The sequence below is a fragment of the Macrotis lagotis genome, chromosome 2, assembly GCF_037893015.1.
Source record: "Macrotis lagotis isolate mMagLag1 chromosome 2, bilby.v1.9.chrom.fasta, whole genome shotgun sequence".
Classification (NCBI taxonomy): Eukaryota; Metazoa; Chordata; class Mammalia; order Peramelemorphia; family Peramelidae; genus Macrotis; species Macrotis lagotis.
In genome coordinates, this window is record NC_133659.1 from 166,449,972 (window position 1) to 166,468,568 (window position 18,597).

Consider the following 18,597-nt stretch of genomic DNA (forward strand, 5'->3'; position numbering starts at 1 on the left):
TGGGACTAGGAGACCTAAACATTGTAGGACTGGGGTTTGGAGGACAGGATAATTAGGATAAGTTTGTGAGCTGGCTGAGGAAGAAGAGGTGGCACCGTTTCAGAGTCTGGGGGGCATCAGGACTGAGGAGGGCTTTGAGGCAAAGATAGCCTAACACAGAAACTCCTACTTTCCTAAGGGTACAAGTGTCTGTGTTTCTGGGTGTGGAGTGATGGAGAACTGGCCCTGACCCTCTCCCCACCTCCCCGTTCCAGCTTCCTGGAGGGAGTGGCAAAGTCATGTGGGTGGGTGGGGCAAGGGGGAGATGGAATCCTCAGCTTCCCCCTCATATCAGATCTCTCACATTTGCCAGGCAGAAGATGAGCCACTGGTCCCTCAGGGACACGCCATAGGAGAAAGCTCCCAGATACCAAAGGAGTGACCCCCCCCTCGTCCCCCCACTCACCCAGGTCATCATGGGACAGTGCCATTCTGCAAATGCTGAGGTTGGTTCATTCATTCCTTTGCTTTCTGCCCAAGAATTCCTCACAAGCCTTTGACCCCCTTTTTTTCTTCTCTCCTCCTTGTCCTTTCTGGAGTTTCTCTCTTAGTCTACTTTCTCTACCCCTTTTTCTCCTCCTTGGCTCTGAGATCAACCTACTTTCCATTGAAACCAAGCCTCCCTTCCTTCGATTTTCAGGCTTCCCTCATCTAACTCCCAGGCTCCCCCTAGATCCCCATACCCTCTACCAAATTCTCTCTGACTTCTGCCCTTGTCCATAGTTTTCTCTGTTGAACTCTACAGTTTGACTGGAGTTCCCAAAGACCCAGGGAAGAACCTGCTTTCTTTTTCCCACATAGCCTGTCACTGGAGAGTCCTCCCTGGGAGAGCCAGCCAGGCAGTACCCACGTGCTGGGACCTGCCCTGGCTGGGAGAGTGGGGGGGGCGGCAGGTTTCCCAACCTATTACTCAAGGCTTCCCACGTGGGTCTGGTTGGGGGCAGAGGGAAAAACCTGGACCAGGAGAAAAATGAAGAATGATTCTGGCTAAAGAAGAGGACTCAGGAGCTGAGCCTGAGTGGACTGTGCCCCCCCCCCCCACCTTGTTGGCATTTCTTAGGATGGCACTCAGTAGGGATATTTGAGATATTTTAGTGGTTTGGGGAGGGGTATCCAGAAGAGGGGAGGGGATCCTAGTGCGGAGGATTGATAGGGTTGGAGAGGAAGATTCCAGAGCAAAAAGGTGTTTGGACCAATGGATGAATCTATAAATAGTAATCATGTCATTGGTGGGTGGGTGAGGGAGATTTCCAGGCAGTGTCAGAGTCAGAATACCCTCCCTAAATAGGGTGTTCTGTGGTGACCCTGAGACTTGAGGATGGGAAGCACCTTTTTGAGTCTGGCTCTCTCCTGTCCCTGTCTAAGGATGCCCAGGAATTCAGTGATGTGGAACGGGCCATTGAAACCCTCATCAAAAACTTTCATCAGTATTCAGTAGAAGGGAAGAAGGAGACACTGACACCTTCTGAGCTTCGGGATCTGGTCACACAGCAGTTGCCCCACCTTATGCCGGTATGGAAGACCCAAGCTTCTGAGTCCTGTGTCCCTGTGGATGTCTGTCCCTTGACTCCCCCATTTCTCTCTCTCATTTCCCCAGTTTAATTGGAGTAGCAGGATTTGGGAATTTATAAATCCTTGTCAACTGATTAGCTTACTCCCAGGTTGGGGAAAGGGCCCCCCTTGGGTCTGTGTTTCTTTGAAGGGGTGGAGTGGGGTGGGGTGGGAAGACTAGGATAGAGACTGTCTTTCTGAGCTGTGGGTGTCTCCCCTCTGCTCCACTCCCTGTCTTTCCTCAGGGCAGCTGTGGGCTGGATGAGAAAATCGCCAACTTGGGCAGCTGCAATGACTCCAAGTTAGAGTTTGGGAGCTTCTGGGAACTAATCGGAGAAGCAGCCAAGAGTGTGAAGCCAGACAACTTGAACCAGAGAAACTGAACCTCTCCACCACCACCCAAAAGTCATTTGGGAAGGGGTGGGAAGGGGCTCCCCCAGAGACTGTGTAAACATAAAAATAAACGTTTCTCTCTTTTCCCCTAGATCCCTTAGTCCTCTCCTCTCCCTCCCAAGGCTTTATATGTACTTTCCTACTGGGGTCTTCATCCCATTGAATGCTCCATAGGACTTTGGGAGGTACAACTTGGGGTTCCCACACGGTAGGAGGTAGAGGAGGAGAAACAAGGTGAAGGATCAGATTTTTAGGGACAAGGGTGGCATGAACTGAAGTGGAAAGGCATTCCCAAGGGATCTGGGGACTGATTTGATTAAAGGGCAGGCATGAGGACTAGGAAATTGGCTGTTTGGTGCTATATGAGCTTCTGGCCCTTACCCCATTTTGAAGTGTAACCGTCCAGGCAGACAGTCCCTTTCTTTCTCCTTCTTTACTCCTTCTTCTCCCTCTCTTCTTCTACCCACACATCCTAGGACCCTAACCTTTCTAGGGTTTTGTCCCTTTAGAAAAGGGAGGGAACAGTGGTTGAGTTGGGACTAGAGAGGGTATGATTTTGAGGGTGAGGGGGCTTGGTGCTTTGGGTGTTTGTGGAATAATGGTTGTTTTGTATCATTTGATTTAATAAAAAAAGAAATATGATTATGTGCTTCAATTCTTTCTTCTGCATCTTGGAGGGAAAGAGGATCTGGATCCTCATGGAGGATATAGATGTTGGTGATGACCACTTAGTAGTAGTGAGTAATAGAAATGAATGAATATGTTTATTCCTTTGAGACTAAACAAGGATGGTTCCTGGACAGAACAGTGGGATACATGCTTTCCTCTCTAGGCTTTGAGCCCTCTAGGTGATTATTTATTGAGGAGACTTCCCTCTAGGCCTCATTTTATTGATGCATAATCTGGTAGTTACTGTTTTCCTGGAAACAATAAAAACACACACATATATAAAGCCATATATGCATATGTATATCTATGCATAGATGGATATTATATATTGCTTTACTGTTAACAAAGCACTTTACATAATCTCATATGTTACAATCTTGTAGAGAGTAGAGATATTATTCCCATTTTTGCATATGAAAAAATAGGCACAGAGAATGTTAACTAATTTACCTCAAATCACTTAGATTATTAGAGGAAGAGCTGTGATTTTGAACCTGTGTTTCCTAACTCCAGAAATAATATATTTTTCCAAATACCACAGATATCTCTCTTGGTTCCTGGGGAGACTGGTCTGGTAGAGGGAATAAAGTAACCAGGTGCCCCATTCCACTTACTTGGTGACCAGGAGGGGAATGAAGAAAAGGAAGGAATCATCTAGGCCAGGGTGGGGAACCTCCAGTCCAAAGGCTATGTTGGTGTGGCATTGCCAAGGCAACAGCAAGGGGTGGAGGGGGATCTCAAAATTCAATGCATCTAGCAGTTTTTTAGGGGTGAATTGATTAAATAATTAACCAAATATAGCTTTCAAATGATATTATAAATATCCACATGGCCCTTGGCAGAAAGAAGGTAGGCAAAGAGTGGAAATACATGGGACCCTTTGTAGAAGGAAGGGCTGGACTTTTGAGGAATGGGGACTGTGTTGATCTCTACTTGGGTCCAGAATGCAAGGCTCCAGGGGTTCTATTGTTCTCTGACTAAACAATCAGGAAGTCCTAGGCCTAAAGGAATTCAGCTTTGGGTATGGAATGTAAGATCTGGTCTGGGTCCCTGTCCGGGCCAATACTGGACTGGGCAGGACTGGTATGTTAACTAGTTTATCTGCAAGGATGAGTTATGTCCCCTGAAACTAGTCCCCTGAATGACCCAGGTGAACCAGATGACTGATGACAGCCCCTTTCTCTACTTCAGTGAGGGAGGAAGAAGGTGGGGAGTAAGAGGGAGGGTAAATTGGGGGAGAGCCAACCTCCCAGGCACACCCTTTTGGAGGGAGGGTGGGCAGGAAAGGTGTGTGTGTCTCTTTAACAAGGGCCCAACCCCACAGCCAGGTAAAGATTGAGCTAAGTCTCTTCTATTCCAACTCAGTCAGCTCAGACAAATCAGGGAGGGAGTTAGGAGAGACTTTGAGAAGTCAGGGAGGAGTCTGGGCAGGTCTAGATTAATATTTGACAGAACCCGAAGTCAGGCCGAAGAACCCCGCCGGAGGAAGAGAACTCAAGGAAGCAGGTGAGACTGGGAGAGTCTTGGGGCCAGTGGGCAATGAAGTTAAGACATGGAAGGAAGGGAGAGAGCAGGGGAGAAGAGGATTAGGGGAAAGGAGGGTTGTTGAGGTTGGGGGGGGGGGTGAGGGGAGGCCGGTCTAGGAGCTAGCCTGGAGGGAAAAGTTAATAATTTATTTTGGGAGAACCAAGTTTGGGTGAAAAGGGAGGCAGAGCCAAGTGGGGCAGTGTTGAGGTTATTGGAGGAGCAGGCAGGTGGGAGGACCCCATGTCTAGACAGACCAAATTTATCCTCAGTATAGCAAGGTATTGACCAGATCTCAGGGCCTACTTCTGGGGGAAGAAGAAGCAAAATTAAATAAAATAAAAGTAAGACTCACCCCTCACAATCCTCCCAACATGACTAAAGTCCTTGTTTTGGGAGAGATGAACAATCTAAAGAGGGAAAAAACAGGATCTACTGAAGACAAACATAAAGGGAGTGGTGACAGGAGGAGGTGCAAGGGATCATGATAGCTAGTGGGGAGAGGGGGGAGAGAGCAGCTAGGACTTCTTCACCTGGGGAAGGAAACAAGTTTCGGCTTGAACCACTCTGCTTGGTGTGGACACACCTGTACAGCTCAGCACCAGATAGTGTTTTCCCAACGAATTTTAGAAACCAGGGGTACCCTGGGTATAATATGGGTGTCTTGAGGATTCTCAAGGGTTCTAAGAGACTGAGAAGGGGGTAGAGCAAATCAGTCCCTTGCCCCAATTCCTCCATGTCATCATAGATGAAAAGGTATCTAGGTTGAGAGAAAGAGACAGACAGACAGACAGACAGAGAGAGAGAGAGAGAGAGAGAGAGAGAGAGAAATATACATCAGCTTTGAAAATAGTACAAAACAGTTCCTGATTCAGGGTGGATTCTAATCATCTTCTGGAGAGGAAGGATCCTAGGGTTTGGCTCAGAAAGAATGAATGAATGAATGAATGAATGAATGAATGAATGGGTTTCTTTCTCCTAGAGTGTGTATATGATGAGAATACTAGGGTAGACAGAGAGTAGGGAGGTAGAAGGAATAGGTCAGAGTTCATAGTGGGAGGCCCTTAGGGTCCAAGGAAGGCCAAGGCCAGAGAGCACATCTCAATTCTTGGAGTAATTGAAATGAATTTGACTTCAAGATTTAGTGTGAAAATTGGGTAAGGGTGGAGTGGCACTAGAGGGGAGGGGCATATAGGAGGGCAGGTTAAGGCACCTCTAAATCTGCCACAGGTGTTTTAGAGAGGTGAGTGAGTGAGTGAAATGAGCTGGCAAAGGTGGGGGGGAGGACAGAGTGGTGGGGAGTAAGGGTGAGAGATGGTATGGAGAACAAGTTAAGGATATTATTGAAAACTGTGATGTGACGTTTCTGGGTGGAGTGGGAAGGGACCCAAGGGTCAAGAGTACAGTTGGCAAGGATGGAGTCAGGCTCATTTTGAAGGGAAAGAGACTAGAGGATTAGGAGGAGTTGCAGGGAAGGGTGTGTGTGTGTGTGTGTGTGTGTGTGTGAGAGAGAGAGAGAGAGAGAGAGAGAGAGAGAGAGAGAGAGAGAGAGAGAGAGAGAGAGAGAGAGAGAAAGACTTGGGATGGCTGTGGGAGGAGGAGGAAGGTAGGGAGGGATGGGGCCACTCAATGCCCACAAATGAATTAGATCTGGAGAAGGCAGATAACTATTATTGAGAGACCCTGGACAAGAGATCCCTCACTCAGGTTTCCCTGAATTGAGAAAAAAAGGATTCTACTCCTAAACTCTACTTAACCTGCCCCACTAACAAACAGTCAAACCTCGGTTTCCTCCTCCGTCTGAGTGCACACTGGAGACCTCACCAAGTAGCAAAGTGCTAGCTGGACAACCCCTCTGCACATCGTCTTGTGGGAAGGAGGTTGTGTGATAGCCTGGACATCTTCTTCTCTGGTCTGTTCTGCCTTAGGACTCTCCAAAAAGAGGTGGAACTAGAAGGAGGGTGGGGTCAGCAGAGTTAAAGCGGGGGAGGCAGTGGAATGGGAGAGGGAGGTTGTGGGCTGGGTGAATGGTTAGGGATGGGCTGAGTGGCCAAGCCAGTCTGCCACCCCCGGGGGAGAAGAGAAGGTAATGATGCCTTGCATGTCTCCGCTCTCTGAGGATCTCTAGACATTTTTTCAGATGCTATCTCCTGTATTTCCCATTTTATATAGAGGGTGGATTTTGTGAGAAGTCCAGGAAAACCAAGGAACAAAGTGGGGAGGCCAACCCTAGGAAAATGTTTTCCTAGCAGGGCCCAGAAACAAAATGGGGACTGAGGAGATCTTTCAGTACCAACCCCCACTTTTGCCCTCTTATATCTATTGCTGGGCAGCCCTAGGAAGGACATAGCAAGACCTTTCTGGTTAAAGAAATACCAAGAGGAAGGAAGGAAGGAAGGAAAGGGTGGTTGAGAGTTAGGTGGAGTAGGGTAGGGGTATAGAGGGATGTCATCTGATAAACTATCCCCTTCCTTTCCTGGTTTCTTCTTCCTTTGAGGGATTTAGATCCAAGATGAAGGTGGGATGCTCTCTAAAGTCTGGGATACTGTTTCTGTGTTTGAGTCTTTCTGATGTTATTCCCATGTTGAGATTCCTTAATTTTCCCTGGTCCTTAGATTCTTTGGGGAACAGGTTGGTTCCCAACCCTCCTGAGAAAGATACAATTTCCACAGGCCCCCACAGCTGGGTTACAGGGGGCTGGCACAGGCTAATTTGATATTTTGTTGTCTTGGGAGAAGGTCCAACAATGCAGGTGTCCTTTAGAATTCTCTCCCATACACACTGAACTGAACCCTTTCCCCAATGCCCTCTGTACTTCCTAACTTTCATTCATCTCTTAGCACATCTTCTTTCCTAACTATGAATCCAGGCCCTAAAGGTTTGTGGGATGGAACTAAGGAAAATAGTGGGGGGGGGGGTAAGAGGGTAGTGACCAACCCACTTTAGCTCAATTTTATCTAACAAGCATTTATTTTTATTCTATTCTATTTATTCTATTGTGTAGGTGCAGGGGTGTATGCATGATACAAAGTTGAGTAAGTCAGGGTTCTTGACCTATAGATTCCAATCTAGTAGAGGGATGACATATGTTGTCCAAGTGGAATTTTTACATACCGTAACATGATAAGAGCACATATCAAAGGAAGGACAGTTGTTGTTTCTGACTGGAAGGATCAGGAAAGACTTGATGGATAAAGAGTCTTGATGGATGTCATGTGGTATAATGGGAAAGAGCAGGTCAGAGAAATTAACTGAATTTTTGCTCTACAGTTTTTCGTCTGTGATCCTGGGCAATATGCTTATCCATCTCTAGACTTCAGTTACCTTATCTGTAAGATGGATGACTTGAATTAAGTGATCTCCAAGAACTCCAGTTCCAGATTTTATGACTAAGGAAAATGGGATCTGGGCAGGAAAGTCCCTGACTGCCCTTTTCCTTACCTCCCCACCCACACTTTCTTCCAAATAATCCACTAACATCTATGCTCATAAATTCAGGACTTGAGGGGGGGGTTAAATGGGGGACAAGAGCATAAGTATCCATTTAGCAAACACTTCTTTGTGGGGCACTTTGCTAAGCATGAGGAATACAAATTCACAGTTCAGTTTTCAAGGAGTTTCTTACCCAGCTGAAGAGGCAAGATAGTGCATGTTACTACTAACAGCACTACTAACTACGCTGAAACAGTGACTTTGAAAACACATAGAATTTCAGGACTGGGAAGTAGGATCACTGGGGTAGTATTCAGCTAGGTTAAAAAAAGGCATAAGGATTAGGGGATACCAGGCAAGGAGAATGGTGTGAGGATTATGCACATTCTAGCTTTTCTGGGTCAGGGTCATTTTCAAGAAAAGAAAGTCTATTTACTTTTAATCATTTGAACAATCAACAAGCATTTATGAGACGCTTACTTATGTGTCAGGAAGCATGTAGATATTGGGCATATAAGGGCAGTAATGAGATAGAGTCTGTCTTATTTTAGAGCTTACAATTTAATATTTAAGAGCTAACAATAAGATGTGTACAAAATAAATAAAAATTCATTTGGGGGAGGGTATAGCTGCCAAGACAAGCCTTGAATATAGAAATGATGTTAAGAAATCTTAGAGGTAGAGGTGAGGAGAGAGGGAATTACAGGCATAGGGGACAACTGAGGCTAAGAACCAGGGGTAGGAGATGCCATATGGAATATTGTGTGTGAGGAAGAGCTGGAAGGCCAATTTGACTGGATCATAGAATTTAGGAAGGGGAAAAATGTGTAATAAAGTTGGAATAGCAGATGGGAGCCAGATTGACAAGTGCATTAAGAGGAGCTTGTATTCTGTTCTAGGAGGAATAACAAATCATTGGAGCTTTTTAAGCAAGGAAGTGATTGGTCTTCTAGGAATATCACTTTAGTGGAGTAGAGGAGGAATTAGAGAAAAAAAATTCAGGCAAGAAAAATCAATTAGGAAGTTTTTGCAAAAGCCCAGGTGAGAGATGATGAGGATCTATGACTAGTGTGAGTGGAGGGAAGAAGTTAAATTTGAAAAGGGTGGAGGTAGAATCTGTAAGACCTGGTGATTGATATAGAGGTATTGAATCAAACAGTGAATAGTTGATGATGACTCAGAAACTGAAAAACCTGGGTAACTGAGGAACTGGAACGTTATTTTTTTTTGAGTTTATTTTATTTCATTTTATTTTTGTTAATTTTTTGAAAGATAATATAGTTCTGTTTTGGATGCTGAATTCAAAATATTGAATTCTGAGCTTTTTTTTTTTAAAGTGTTGAGTTCAAGATATTTACAGGACATCAAATTGCAAATGTCTCATAGATAATTAGTCCTGGAGATAATATGGTCCTGGAGAATAGGAGACCAGGGCTGGAAATAGAGATCTGGGAATCATCTGCCTAGATATAATCATTGAACCCATGGGAACTGATGAGATCAGAAAGGGTTCTGCAAAATGTCTTTTGTCTTACTTTGTATCCAAAGTTTTGGTTTGGGAAAAAAAATGGCATAAGGAAAATCAAGGAGGCAGGAGTCAACGAGGATGCCAAGAGAATTTTACTTTTATGCTTTCATCCTTGGTTGAAATGACATTTTTTCCCCCTGCCAGGCGCTGAGAGTAAATCAATAGGCTTAGACTGGATAGTGAGGGTGATTTGATTATCTAAAAGCAGGCAGGAGTGTCAGGAAGATGGCTTCATTAGTACATAGATGTTCAGGAAGTACTGGAATGGTCCTGGTCAGAGCATCTGTAAACTCGTATCTTCCATCTTAGATTCAGGCAGGTCTTGGAGAAGGGGGTAACAGGTAAGGATGGGCATCTAGGCCCTGGAGGTGGATGGTCCCCAAGCTACTAATCAGTACTTTCTAATCACCTAGGAAGAGAAGAAGAAATAAGAGCTCTGACATATATTAGATATATGACTTTGGACAAATTACTTAGCTTCTTAATTTCCTGATCTGTAAAATGGGAATAATTCTTGAAGGCAGGCAGCAAACATTTAATATATGCCAATCACTGTGTTAAAATTTGTGAACACAAATACAAATAAGAAAGACAGTCCCTGCTCTTAAGGAACTTACATTCTAATAGATGACAAAAAGTGAAAAACCAGGGTCAGAATGGGGGGTTTATATGGAGCAGTTGTGAGGAAAGCATTTTGTAAACCTTTCAATGCTATAGAAATAGGAGTAGTTGTAATTATTAATTATTTTTGTTATTATTACTTCTCTCCAAGTAGTGGGGGGGGGGTGAGTCAATCTTATGGCTCAATGGGTAGGATATTAGACTTGGGAGAGAGGAAGATCTGAGTTCAGATTCACCCTCTGACAGTTACTAATTGTTTGACCAAAGGCAAGTCCCTTCACCTTTCTTTGCCTCAGTTTCCTCATTTGTAAAAAGGGGAGGATAATAATGGTAGTCTCTAACCTCACAGAGTTGTTGTGGCGTTCAAAGAAGATACCTAAAGTACTTTGCAAACATCCTATAAATGTCAGTTATTGTTATGTGGGGCTTGTGCTTTATTATTGGATTAACTTGGGTCTGGGTGGTGAATCATAGAGCAGATCCTGCCTGCCACCCCCCCTTCCCATCCCCCACTCACTACACCTTCCTGTTATTCAGGAGACTATTGTGTTGGGATGTGCGTATGTCCTGCACTCGGCACTGTGGGGAGGAAGCAGAATTGTGGTGGCTTAAGAGTGATGTCCTAGAACAGCTGGAGTCGACTGGCCGAGGCTGGGTGTGCCCGGCCAAGGAACAGAGGGATTGGGTTTAGAGAAAGAGCTTGGCTCCATTTCGAGTAACAAGAGGATTCCCAGAACTAGGGCCTGGGCGGAGAGTTCTGAGCCAGGCCAGCTTGGAGGGGGTTGCTTAAAGAGAAAAGAGGCCCCTTGTAGCTAGAGGCCTTTCCGAAGAGTTTGGATAACCACGGATAACCACTTGTTGGGAATTGCTGCTCAGGTACGGGTGGCACTGGATGACCTTGGGGGCTGGGGGGGGGTGGTCCTGTCGAAATTGAGATTCTCAGTTTTGGTGTGAGCCTGTGCTAAGGAGTACAATGGGCCTGTCTAGCTAGAAAGGGCCTTAGGGATTCATGGTGGGTAGCTGCAGCTCTGGCTAAAGCCCTAGGCACTTTGCCAGTGGCCCAGTTTGGGAGAATGTGTTTGTTGGGGGAGGTTGTTCCATTCTGGATGTGGATTGAGGGAAAGAGAGGATCTCTCTGCAAATCTAATCCCAGGAAGGTGTGTGTTGATGGGGAAAGTTATTTCACTCTGAATCAGGCTGGGGGAAAGGTGGGGAGGGGCTCTTTCTATAAGTCTAATTCCAGGAAGGTGTGTGTGTTGAATAGGGAAAGTTATTTCACTCTGAATTTGGGCGGGGGGGGGGGGGGGGAGGTAGGGAGAGGGTCTCTAATCCCTTGAAGGTGTGGGTGGGAGGGGTCAGAGGATACCTGGGACCGGCCAGGGTGTGGGATTGGGAGGGGTTGTCAATTTGAGTTGATCTCTCTTCCCACGGGAGCCTCTCTCGTAGTAGGGGTTCTGCTATGCTCTTAGCCTCGGGCCAGAGGCTGGGGAGGGACTGGAAGAACCTGCCTGGGCGGTTGGATGGGGGAAACACCTGGAATGGGGGAGCTACATAATTCTCATTCCAAATCTGAGCCCCTCCACCCACCCTCCCCTCTGTTCCCAGGGTGAGAGAGCCCTCTCTTACCTCCTCCAGGTGGGAGAGTTCATCCAGGGGGTAGGTTGGTGGGTTGGGGGAGACCCCACAGTGGGGGGGGGGGGTGCAGAAGCCTGGAGGAGCTTCTTTCCTTAATGCCCACTCCTTTCCTATAGAGCTCTGAGCAGGTGAGATGGCTGAGGAATGCTACACCGAGCTGGAACAGGCGATCCAAGTCCTGGTGTTCAACTTCTACAAATACATCCCCAAGCACAGCCTGGTTCGGAACAAGATCAGCAGAAGCTGTTTCCGAAAAATGCTGCAAAAGGAACTCAACCACATGTTGACAGTAAGGGATTGGACCCCTTGCCAGTCCTCCACTCCACCCCAACCCCCACCCACCCACCGGGAAATTTCCCACAGGGCAGTGGGCTGAATGCCCAGGAGGCCTGGAATGGGGCTGGTGGACAGACATTCCTTTGTTTTGAAACCTCTAAGGGGGGAGGTGTGAGATGGTAAGTGGTAAGAGACTGCCGCCTCAATGAATGATAGGCTGGCTCTTGGATTCCAAGCTGTTTGGACCCTAGCGGTAATTTAGTCCAAACTCCTCATTTTACAGATAAGGAAACCAATGGAAGGGGCATTTGAACCCCCGTCCTCTGATTCAGATGTGTAGCTCTTTCCCCTTATACCTTACTGCCTCCAGCCTTGGACTCGAGCTCTTGGTGGCCTAGTTTGCCCCACAATCCCCAGAGATGCGTTCTCACTGACTCCTCCCTGGCATTACTGACCATTGCTTCCTTCCCAGGACACCGGTAACAGAAAGGCGGCTGACAAACTCATTCAGAATCTGGATGCCAACCATGATGGGCGCATCAGCTTTGATGAGTATTGGACCTTGATAGGCGGGATCACCAGCCCAATTGCCAACCTCATACGCCAGCAGGAACAGGAGACCTCCGGCTAGCAGTCCTTTTTTCTCCTCCAGAACCTCTCCCTCCCCTCCCCATCACACCAGGGCATTTTGGACTTGAACTTGAATTCTTCAGGCCCAAGATTTCTTTTAGGCCCAGATCTTTCTCACATTTTCCTCCTCCTCCCCACCGGCTGTTCTCATCTCTTATGAACTGGGGGAGGTTGAGATATCCAGGGGACCCCCTGTGGGGAGTCTCAGAGTCTCCTTCCCCTCTGCTGCTTTGTTCACCTCCTCCTCCCCTCTCCCTGGTTTGTCTTTAGCTGAAACTGTCTCTGAGTCTCTTCCTCAGGAATTGCTCTGGGTTGGAGTCTTTGATGACTTGTGGCATCTTTGGTGCTAGTAGCACCAACTCATCCTAAACTTTTTGTTCCCTGTGAAGTTGGGCCAAAGGAACACCTGGCTGGGGGGCGGGGAACCCCTGTCCATTGGCAGAAATAGGAGCTTCTGCCTCACCTCTTCTCTTCCATTCTGCAATAAAAGTTGAATTTATAGATTAAACCCCCTCTTCCTGGTATTGTGGTGTCCCTCATTAAATCTCTCTACTTCTTGGTTCACCTCCCCTGAATTCCCAAGATCAGTGGAGATCAGTGTCTGGAACATAGTAGGTACTTAATGTTTATTGATTGATTGGTTGGTTGGTTGAGGGTTGAAGAGGGAATTGAAAGTTCTAGAGTTTAACATATGCTTTAGACCAGTCATTTATTTATTCATTCTTTCTCCAAGTACTGGCACTGTTTTATGAAATGGAGAATCTTGTATAGTCATTTCAGTCATGTCTGACTCTTTGTGATCTGGATTTTCTTGGTAAGGTTACTGGAGTGGGGTTTGTCATTTTCTTCTCCAGCTCATTTTAGAGATGAAGAAATGAAGGCAAACAAGATGAAGTGTGTCTCAAGGTCAGATTTGAATCCAGGTCGTCCTGACTTCAGGTCAGGTGCTCTATTCACTTTGCCATCTAGAAATACAAAGATATAAAGCAAAAATGAAGCCGTTCCCTGCCCCCATTTTAAACCTCAAATGGAAGGAATCTGCTCTCTAATCTAGATCTCAACAAACATCCTGGAAATAGGGATGGCAGGAATTATGCCCTTTTGGAAAGATGAGAAAATCAGAAAGCCATGCCTGTTTCTCCCATCCCTTAAACAACTATGCCACCTCCAGTCCCCATTCCTAGATGCAGGACCCCAACTAATTCAATTATTTCTCTTCTTTCTTTCCAAAGGTAGATCGTTACTTCTAAATGAGATTCAATAAGGTCTCCTAGATCATGAATGAAAATGGGGCAGGAAGGTGCCTAGAATGACCTTTCAAGGTTTATACAACAACAATTCCCAGATTTCTTCTTCTACACCTTTGCTGGGAGACAATGTTAGAGCTGCAACCCATTTTTTTCACTTAAATTGGAGGCCCAGTATTTAGTTCTGATTCTTGGTACTTATCCCAGCATTTCCCTCTCAAAACTGACATTTTTTCCCCCAAACCTGAGAATTACCATGACTGAGACTTATCTACCTATCCCAAAACATCCTCCATCCTTGGCACATTTTCCATCCCCTATGTTTATTATACCTTATTTCAAGACACTCCTTTAATGCATATAGAAAAAAAAATCTGCATTTTTTCAGTATGGAAACTACCTCTTTCAAAGCAGAGGATAGTTGCCTGTGATTTAGAAGTCTCAGGGAAATCTTCAAGCTGTTAATGGTTAAAAAATCTAGTCCAGTGTAAGGCACCTAAGCTAGTAATTTTCATTTGTGGGTTTTCTGAGTTTATTAGAAAAAAAAAAGGTTTAACTCACTCAGCATGCAACCCATCTATGAAATCTTCTTGACTTCAAGCCTGACTTGATCCACTTTGTTATCTATGCTGCCTCTGAGATCATCTAACAATTTGGAATTTATTTGTCCAGCCCACTTTTTATCTTTATCAATTTCTGACATTTTCCCATCCCTAATTTAATGTTTATCTCTCTATTTCTAACATCCCATTTTGGACATATCTCTCTACTGGCTTCCTTTCCTCTGTCCTTCTCTTCTCCACCCTTACCCTATCCTTCTCCACATCTCTGATAGTTATCTATGTCCTTGATGTTATCTCCTGACAATTATTTCTTCACTCAGTTCTTATCCCTCATCCTTGATACTTAGCCCTCATTCCTGACAATTATCTCCCTACTCCATACTTATCCCTCATTCCTGACACAGATTTCTTACCTCTAAGACTCATCCTCTGGATTTTATACTTGTCCTCTCTCTGACACATATTACTTACTCCTGACATTTACCCATCCCTCCTCCTCCTGTACCTGACATATCCCAAAGCCCCAGCATAACCCCATATCCTTGACACTTGACCTTTGACTCAACATGGATCCCCATCTTTGAGACCTATGTCCCTATCTCTGATATTCTCCCCCCTCCTCTTTTCCATCAACATGTTAACCTGTTCTTGAACACTCAAGCTTTACTTACTCCCAACACAGTGACTTCTTATCTCTGGCTGTAAGTCACCCAACAATCAATTAATTAATGATCAATTTATAAAGCACACACCGTGTAGAAAGGATTATAGAGAAGGTAGAAGAATATAAGCCAGTCCTTGATTTCAATGAGGGGGGGAAACAAGAAAGAAATGGTATGTGATGAAATGCTACATTGAAATTTGTACAAATAGGGGCGGCTAGGTGGTGCAGTGGATAAAGCACCGGCCCTGGAGTCAGGAGTACCTGGGTTCAAACCTGGTCTCAGACACTTAATAATTACCTAACTGTGTGGCCTTGGGCAAGCCACTTAACCCCATTTGACTTGCAAAAAACCTTAAAAAAAATTGTATAAGATCACCATGGGATGTGAAGTCAGAAGAACTGCTTCAAAGAAAGCTTGAGATTTGAGCTGGAACATAAATCATGAATAACATTTGACCACAAGGTCATAGATTCAGAAGTGGAAGGATGCTTAGAAGTCAGTCAGTACAACTCTCTTATTTTACAAAGGAGGTTACTGAGACTTAGAGAAGTTGTATGAAATAAATGACTTGACCGAAGTAAGTGACCTGTCCTAGTTTAATAGGAAACAAGTAAGAAATCTGGTATTTTTAAACTCAGATTCTCTCCAAAACCAATGGAGCTCCTAGTGGAGAAGAGGATGGGAAGAGAGAGAATAATAAAGCTGCTAACACTTATTAGTGGCTCAAGAAATATTTGTTGAATTAATGACATGACATTATACAAGGGAAGGCTTAGAGATGACTTAGACATGTCATCTTCCCAAGACAATGAAGATACTTGCTAACTAGAGTGGGGGGAGGAGAGTCAATGATTAGGAATAGACAGAAATAGGGTATGATTAGAGATAACTAGGCCTACTGGCTAAACTGCCATACTTGGAGTCAGGAAGACCTGGATCCAAATTCCATATTCTGAATCAAGTTATGTGACCACAGGTAGGTCATTTAATTATTTTTGAGCCTCAGGTAGCTCTCTAAAACTATATAGATAAATTATAGTTCTTGAAGTATTGACCTATAAAATTGGATGAATGGAATAGGAGCACAAAAGATAGATGGCTGAGGGAGGTGGGTGGGAGTTTCGACTTAGTAGGATAGGAAATAAGGAGTCACTGAAAGTTTTGAGTGGCTATAATACCTCATAATTTGAACTTTAAAGTTCACTAATTATCCCATTTGATCCTCATAACAGCTTTGTAAGGTTAAGGTCTATGGATATTATTATCTCCATTTTATAGATGGGACAAAGTGAGACTTAGAAAGATTAAATGACTTGCCTATAGTCACAAAATTGGCAGATACTAGAATCAGAACTCAAACCCTGGTCTCTTTCAGTCCCAATCCCATCATACTGCCTGGAAAGAATTTTTAGAAGATCAGACTGCCAGTCTTACATAAATAACAGTAGCTATTGTTTCTATTAAGACTGAAGATTGGTCTGGCAGTGGTCAATCAGAGGACTTGAAAAAGGATGGGATTGTAGATACAGCTGTAGAGTGAAATGTCCTTTCCTCTGAGACTGGAGGGAAGGATGAAAGAATAGATGCAGAGACAGACATATGTTTAGGTGGGAATGAGGAGCTTAAATGGATGGCTTTTGTTTAGTGTAATAATACTCTCAAGCATAATAATATTTTATTTTTACAAGAGATAAAAGCATTGTTTGGCAGTAGAAATAGCCCATTTGATGTTAGAATGAATTTTTTTTTTAGGTTTTTGCAAGGCAAATGGGGTTAAGTGGCTTGCCTAAGGCCACACAGCTAGGCAATTATTAAGTGTCTGAAACCGGATTTGAACCCAGGTACTCCTGACTCCAAGGCCGGTGCTTTATCCACTACGCCACCTAGCTGCCCTAGGATTAATTTGTAGTGAAGCAGGTAGGCACAATGCTATCTTCCCTCACTTGGGAGCTGGAAGAGAGAAGATAGAGAAACCCTGGAAATGATCCAGTCTCCAGTGGAGTCTGGAATGGTGGTAATGGTGAGATCATTCCTGAAGTGACTCATGTGAGGTTAAGGAGGACAGGCATCCCAGTGTAGCTGGGGGTGGGTAGTTAAGACACAAGGGGAAGTGAGAGAGAGGTGAATGATTAGAGGTCTGAAAGAAAGCAAAGGGCTACTTTTGTGAATATGGGGAGTGAAAAAGTTAGAAAGAAATGGAATAGAGTAACATCACATTCACTATCTCTAAGGCATAACAGTGAAATGCAATGATGAGATTCAGGATTTGTGACTGATGTAGAGGGAAGAAAGAATTCAACAGATTAAAATGGGTAACCACTTGTCAGGGATTTTGGGAGAAGGGATTTGTGCATTGGGTAGGAAGTTGTGTCAGCTGACCCTGGACACCAGAGAAATCATACCCTTATGATTCTGAGTCAAGGCAAGTGAGGAGCTATGAGGTCGAGTTCAATTCATTATTGGTATAGGTGTTGGAATCATATGGGTAAAAGAGGAAATTCAAGACAATTGCCAACATTTTTAAAGAAGATAGAACTGAGTCCTGAAGTCAGTAGTAGTAGTAGATAAACAATGATTTAAGGAAAGTGATTTAGTAGGGTATAGAGACATTTAGATTTAGAAGTCTTTGACCTGGAATTGATAGTTGAAACTGTAAAAATGTGCAGAGAGCAGGGCTTGAAACTTGAAGAATAGTCAGTCAAGGAGGAAGAGGAATTAAAAGGTCACCAAAGGTTTGAGCGGTAGATGGGCAAGTCAGGATACAGTAGAGGTTGCAGGAGAATCAAGGGAGGAGGTTTCTAGTGCACAAATTCAGTCAAATTGCTTAGGATTCGAACTGCTATAGCATTGACTGCCACCTACTCACTCACCCCACTCATTCAGTGACTCACTCACTCATTAAGCATTTATTAAATGCTCATGTATGAGGTGCTACAGGTACAAAGAGAAAATGAGAATTGTTTCTGCCTTCAAGGCAGAATTCTAATATTCTAATGGGGGGAAACTATATGTTGTTGTTCAATTGAATCTGACTCTTTATGATCCCATTTGGGATTTTCTTGGCAGGGGTTTGCCAAATGACTTGTCATTTCTTTCTCCAGTTCATTTTACAGATGAAGAAACTGAGGCAAATAGGGTTAAGTGACTTGTCCAAGGTCACACACCTAGTAAATGTCTGAGGTTAGATTTGGACTCAGGAAGATGAGTCTTCCTCACTCCAGGCCTGATGTTTTATCCACTGTGCCACCTAGCTGCCTATTCACACATGTACACATATATCCATGTATGTACAGATACACAGACACACCCACACAAAAGGATAAACATTCCACATGCATGTGCATATATTTGTTGTAAATGTGTATGTGTACATGTATTTGTATATATATATATATAATCTATGTAAGAGTAAGAGGAGAAGAACTGAAGGCTCCAAGTACAGGCAACTTTTTTATAGTTTGATTAAAATAGGAGGAATATAGAATGATAACTAGAGGAAAGGAAAAGATCTAATCAAAGTTTTTTAAGAATAGGAAGATTTTGATGTTTTTGTGGGTTACAAAAAAGGAATCATTATATAGGGAGAGATTGAAAACTGTAGATAGAAGATATGATAGTAGGGATAATATTTTGGTAAATGTGGGATAGAATCAAGAGAACATATATGTAAGCTAGAAGCCTTCCCAGTAAGATCAGGTAAAGAAGTAAGGATGCCCATTATCATTACTATTACTCAATATTGTGCAAGCAATGCTAGCAATAGCATTAAGAGAAGAATTTGAAGAAATTAGAACAGGCAATGAAAAAGCTAAACTATTACTCTT

General features: G+C 44.1%; 2 protein-coding genes and 1 long non-coding RNA gene across 4 annotated transcripts; 2 read left to right on the forward strand and 1 right to left on the reverse strand.

The window, feature by feature from the left end:
• The first annotated feature begins 400 nt into the window (after window positions 1-400).
• Window positions 401-2,621, forward strand: S100A14 (S100 calcium binding protein A14). The gene is made up of 3 exons (XM_074223468.1): window positions 401-485; window positions 1,405-1,551; window positions 1,836-2,621. Exons 1-3 carry the CDS (start codon window positions 456-458, stop codon window positions 1,971-1,973), a joined length of 315 nt encoding a protein of 104 aa, XP_074079569.1. The 5' UTR covers window positions 401-455; the 3' UTR covers window positions 1,974-2,621.
• LOC141513541 (uncharacterized) lies at window positions 2,502-3,579 on the reverse strand. The gene is made up of 2 exons (XR_012475815.1): window positions 3,267-3,579; window positions 2,502-2,903 (listed from the first exon to the last, which is right to left on the reverse strand). It is a non-coding gene; the product is annotated as an uncharacterized LOC141513541 (long non-coding RNA).
• Window positions 3,580-3,679: 100 nt separating this feature from the next.
• S100A16 (S100 calcium binding protein A16) lies at window positions 3,680-12,806 on the forward strand. Of its 2 annotated transcripts, none has more exons than XM_074223469.1 (3): window positions 3,680-4,158; window positions 11,509-11,681; window positions 12,141-12,806. In XM_074223469.1, exons 2-3 carry the CDS (start codon window positions 11,526-11,528, stop codon window positions 12,297-12,299), a joined length of 315 nt encoding a protein of 104 aa, XP_074079570.1. In that variant the 5' UTR covers window positions 3,680-4,158; window positions 11,509-11,525; the 3' UTR covers window positions 12,300-12,806. The 2 variants fall into 2 exon arrangements, with proteins under 2 accessions (XP_074079570.1, XP_074079571.1); XM_074223470.1 differs by lacking the exon at window positions 3,680-4,158 and adding an exon at window positions 10,309-10,633.
• The last annotated feature ends 5,791 nt before the right edge of the window (window positions 12,807-18,597 follow it).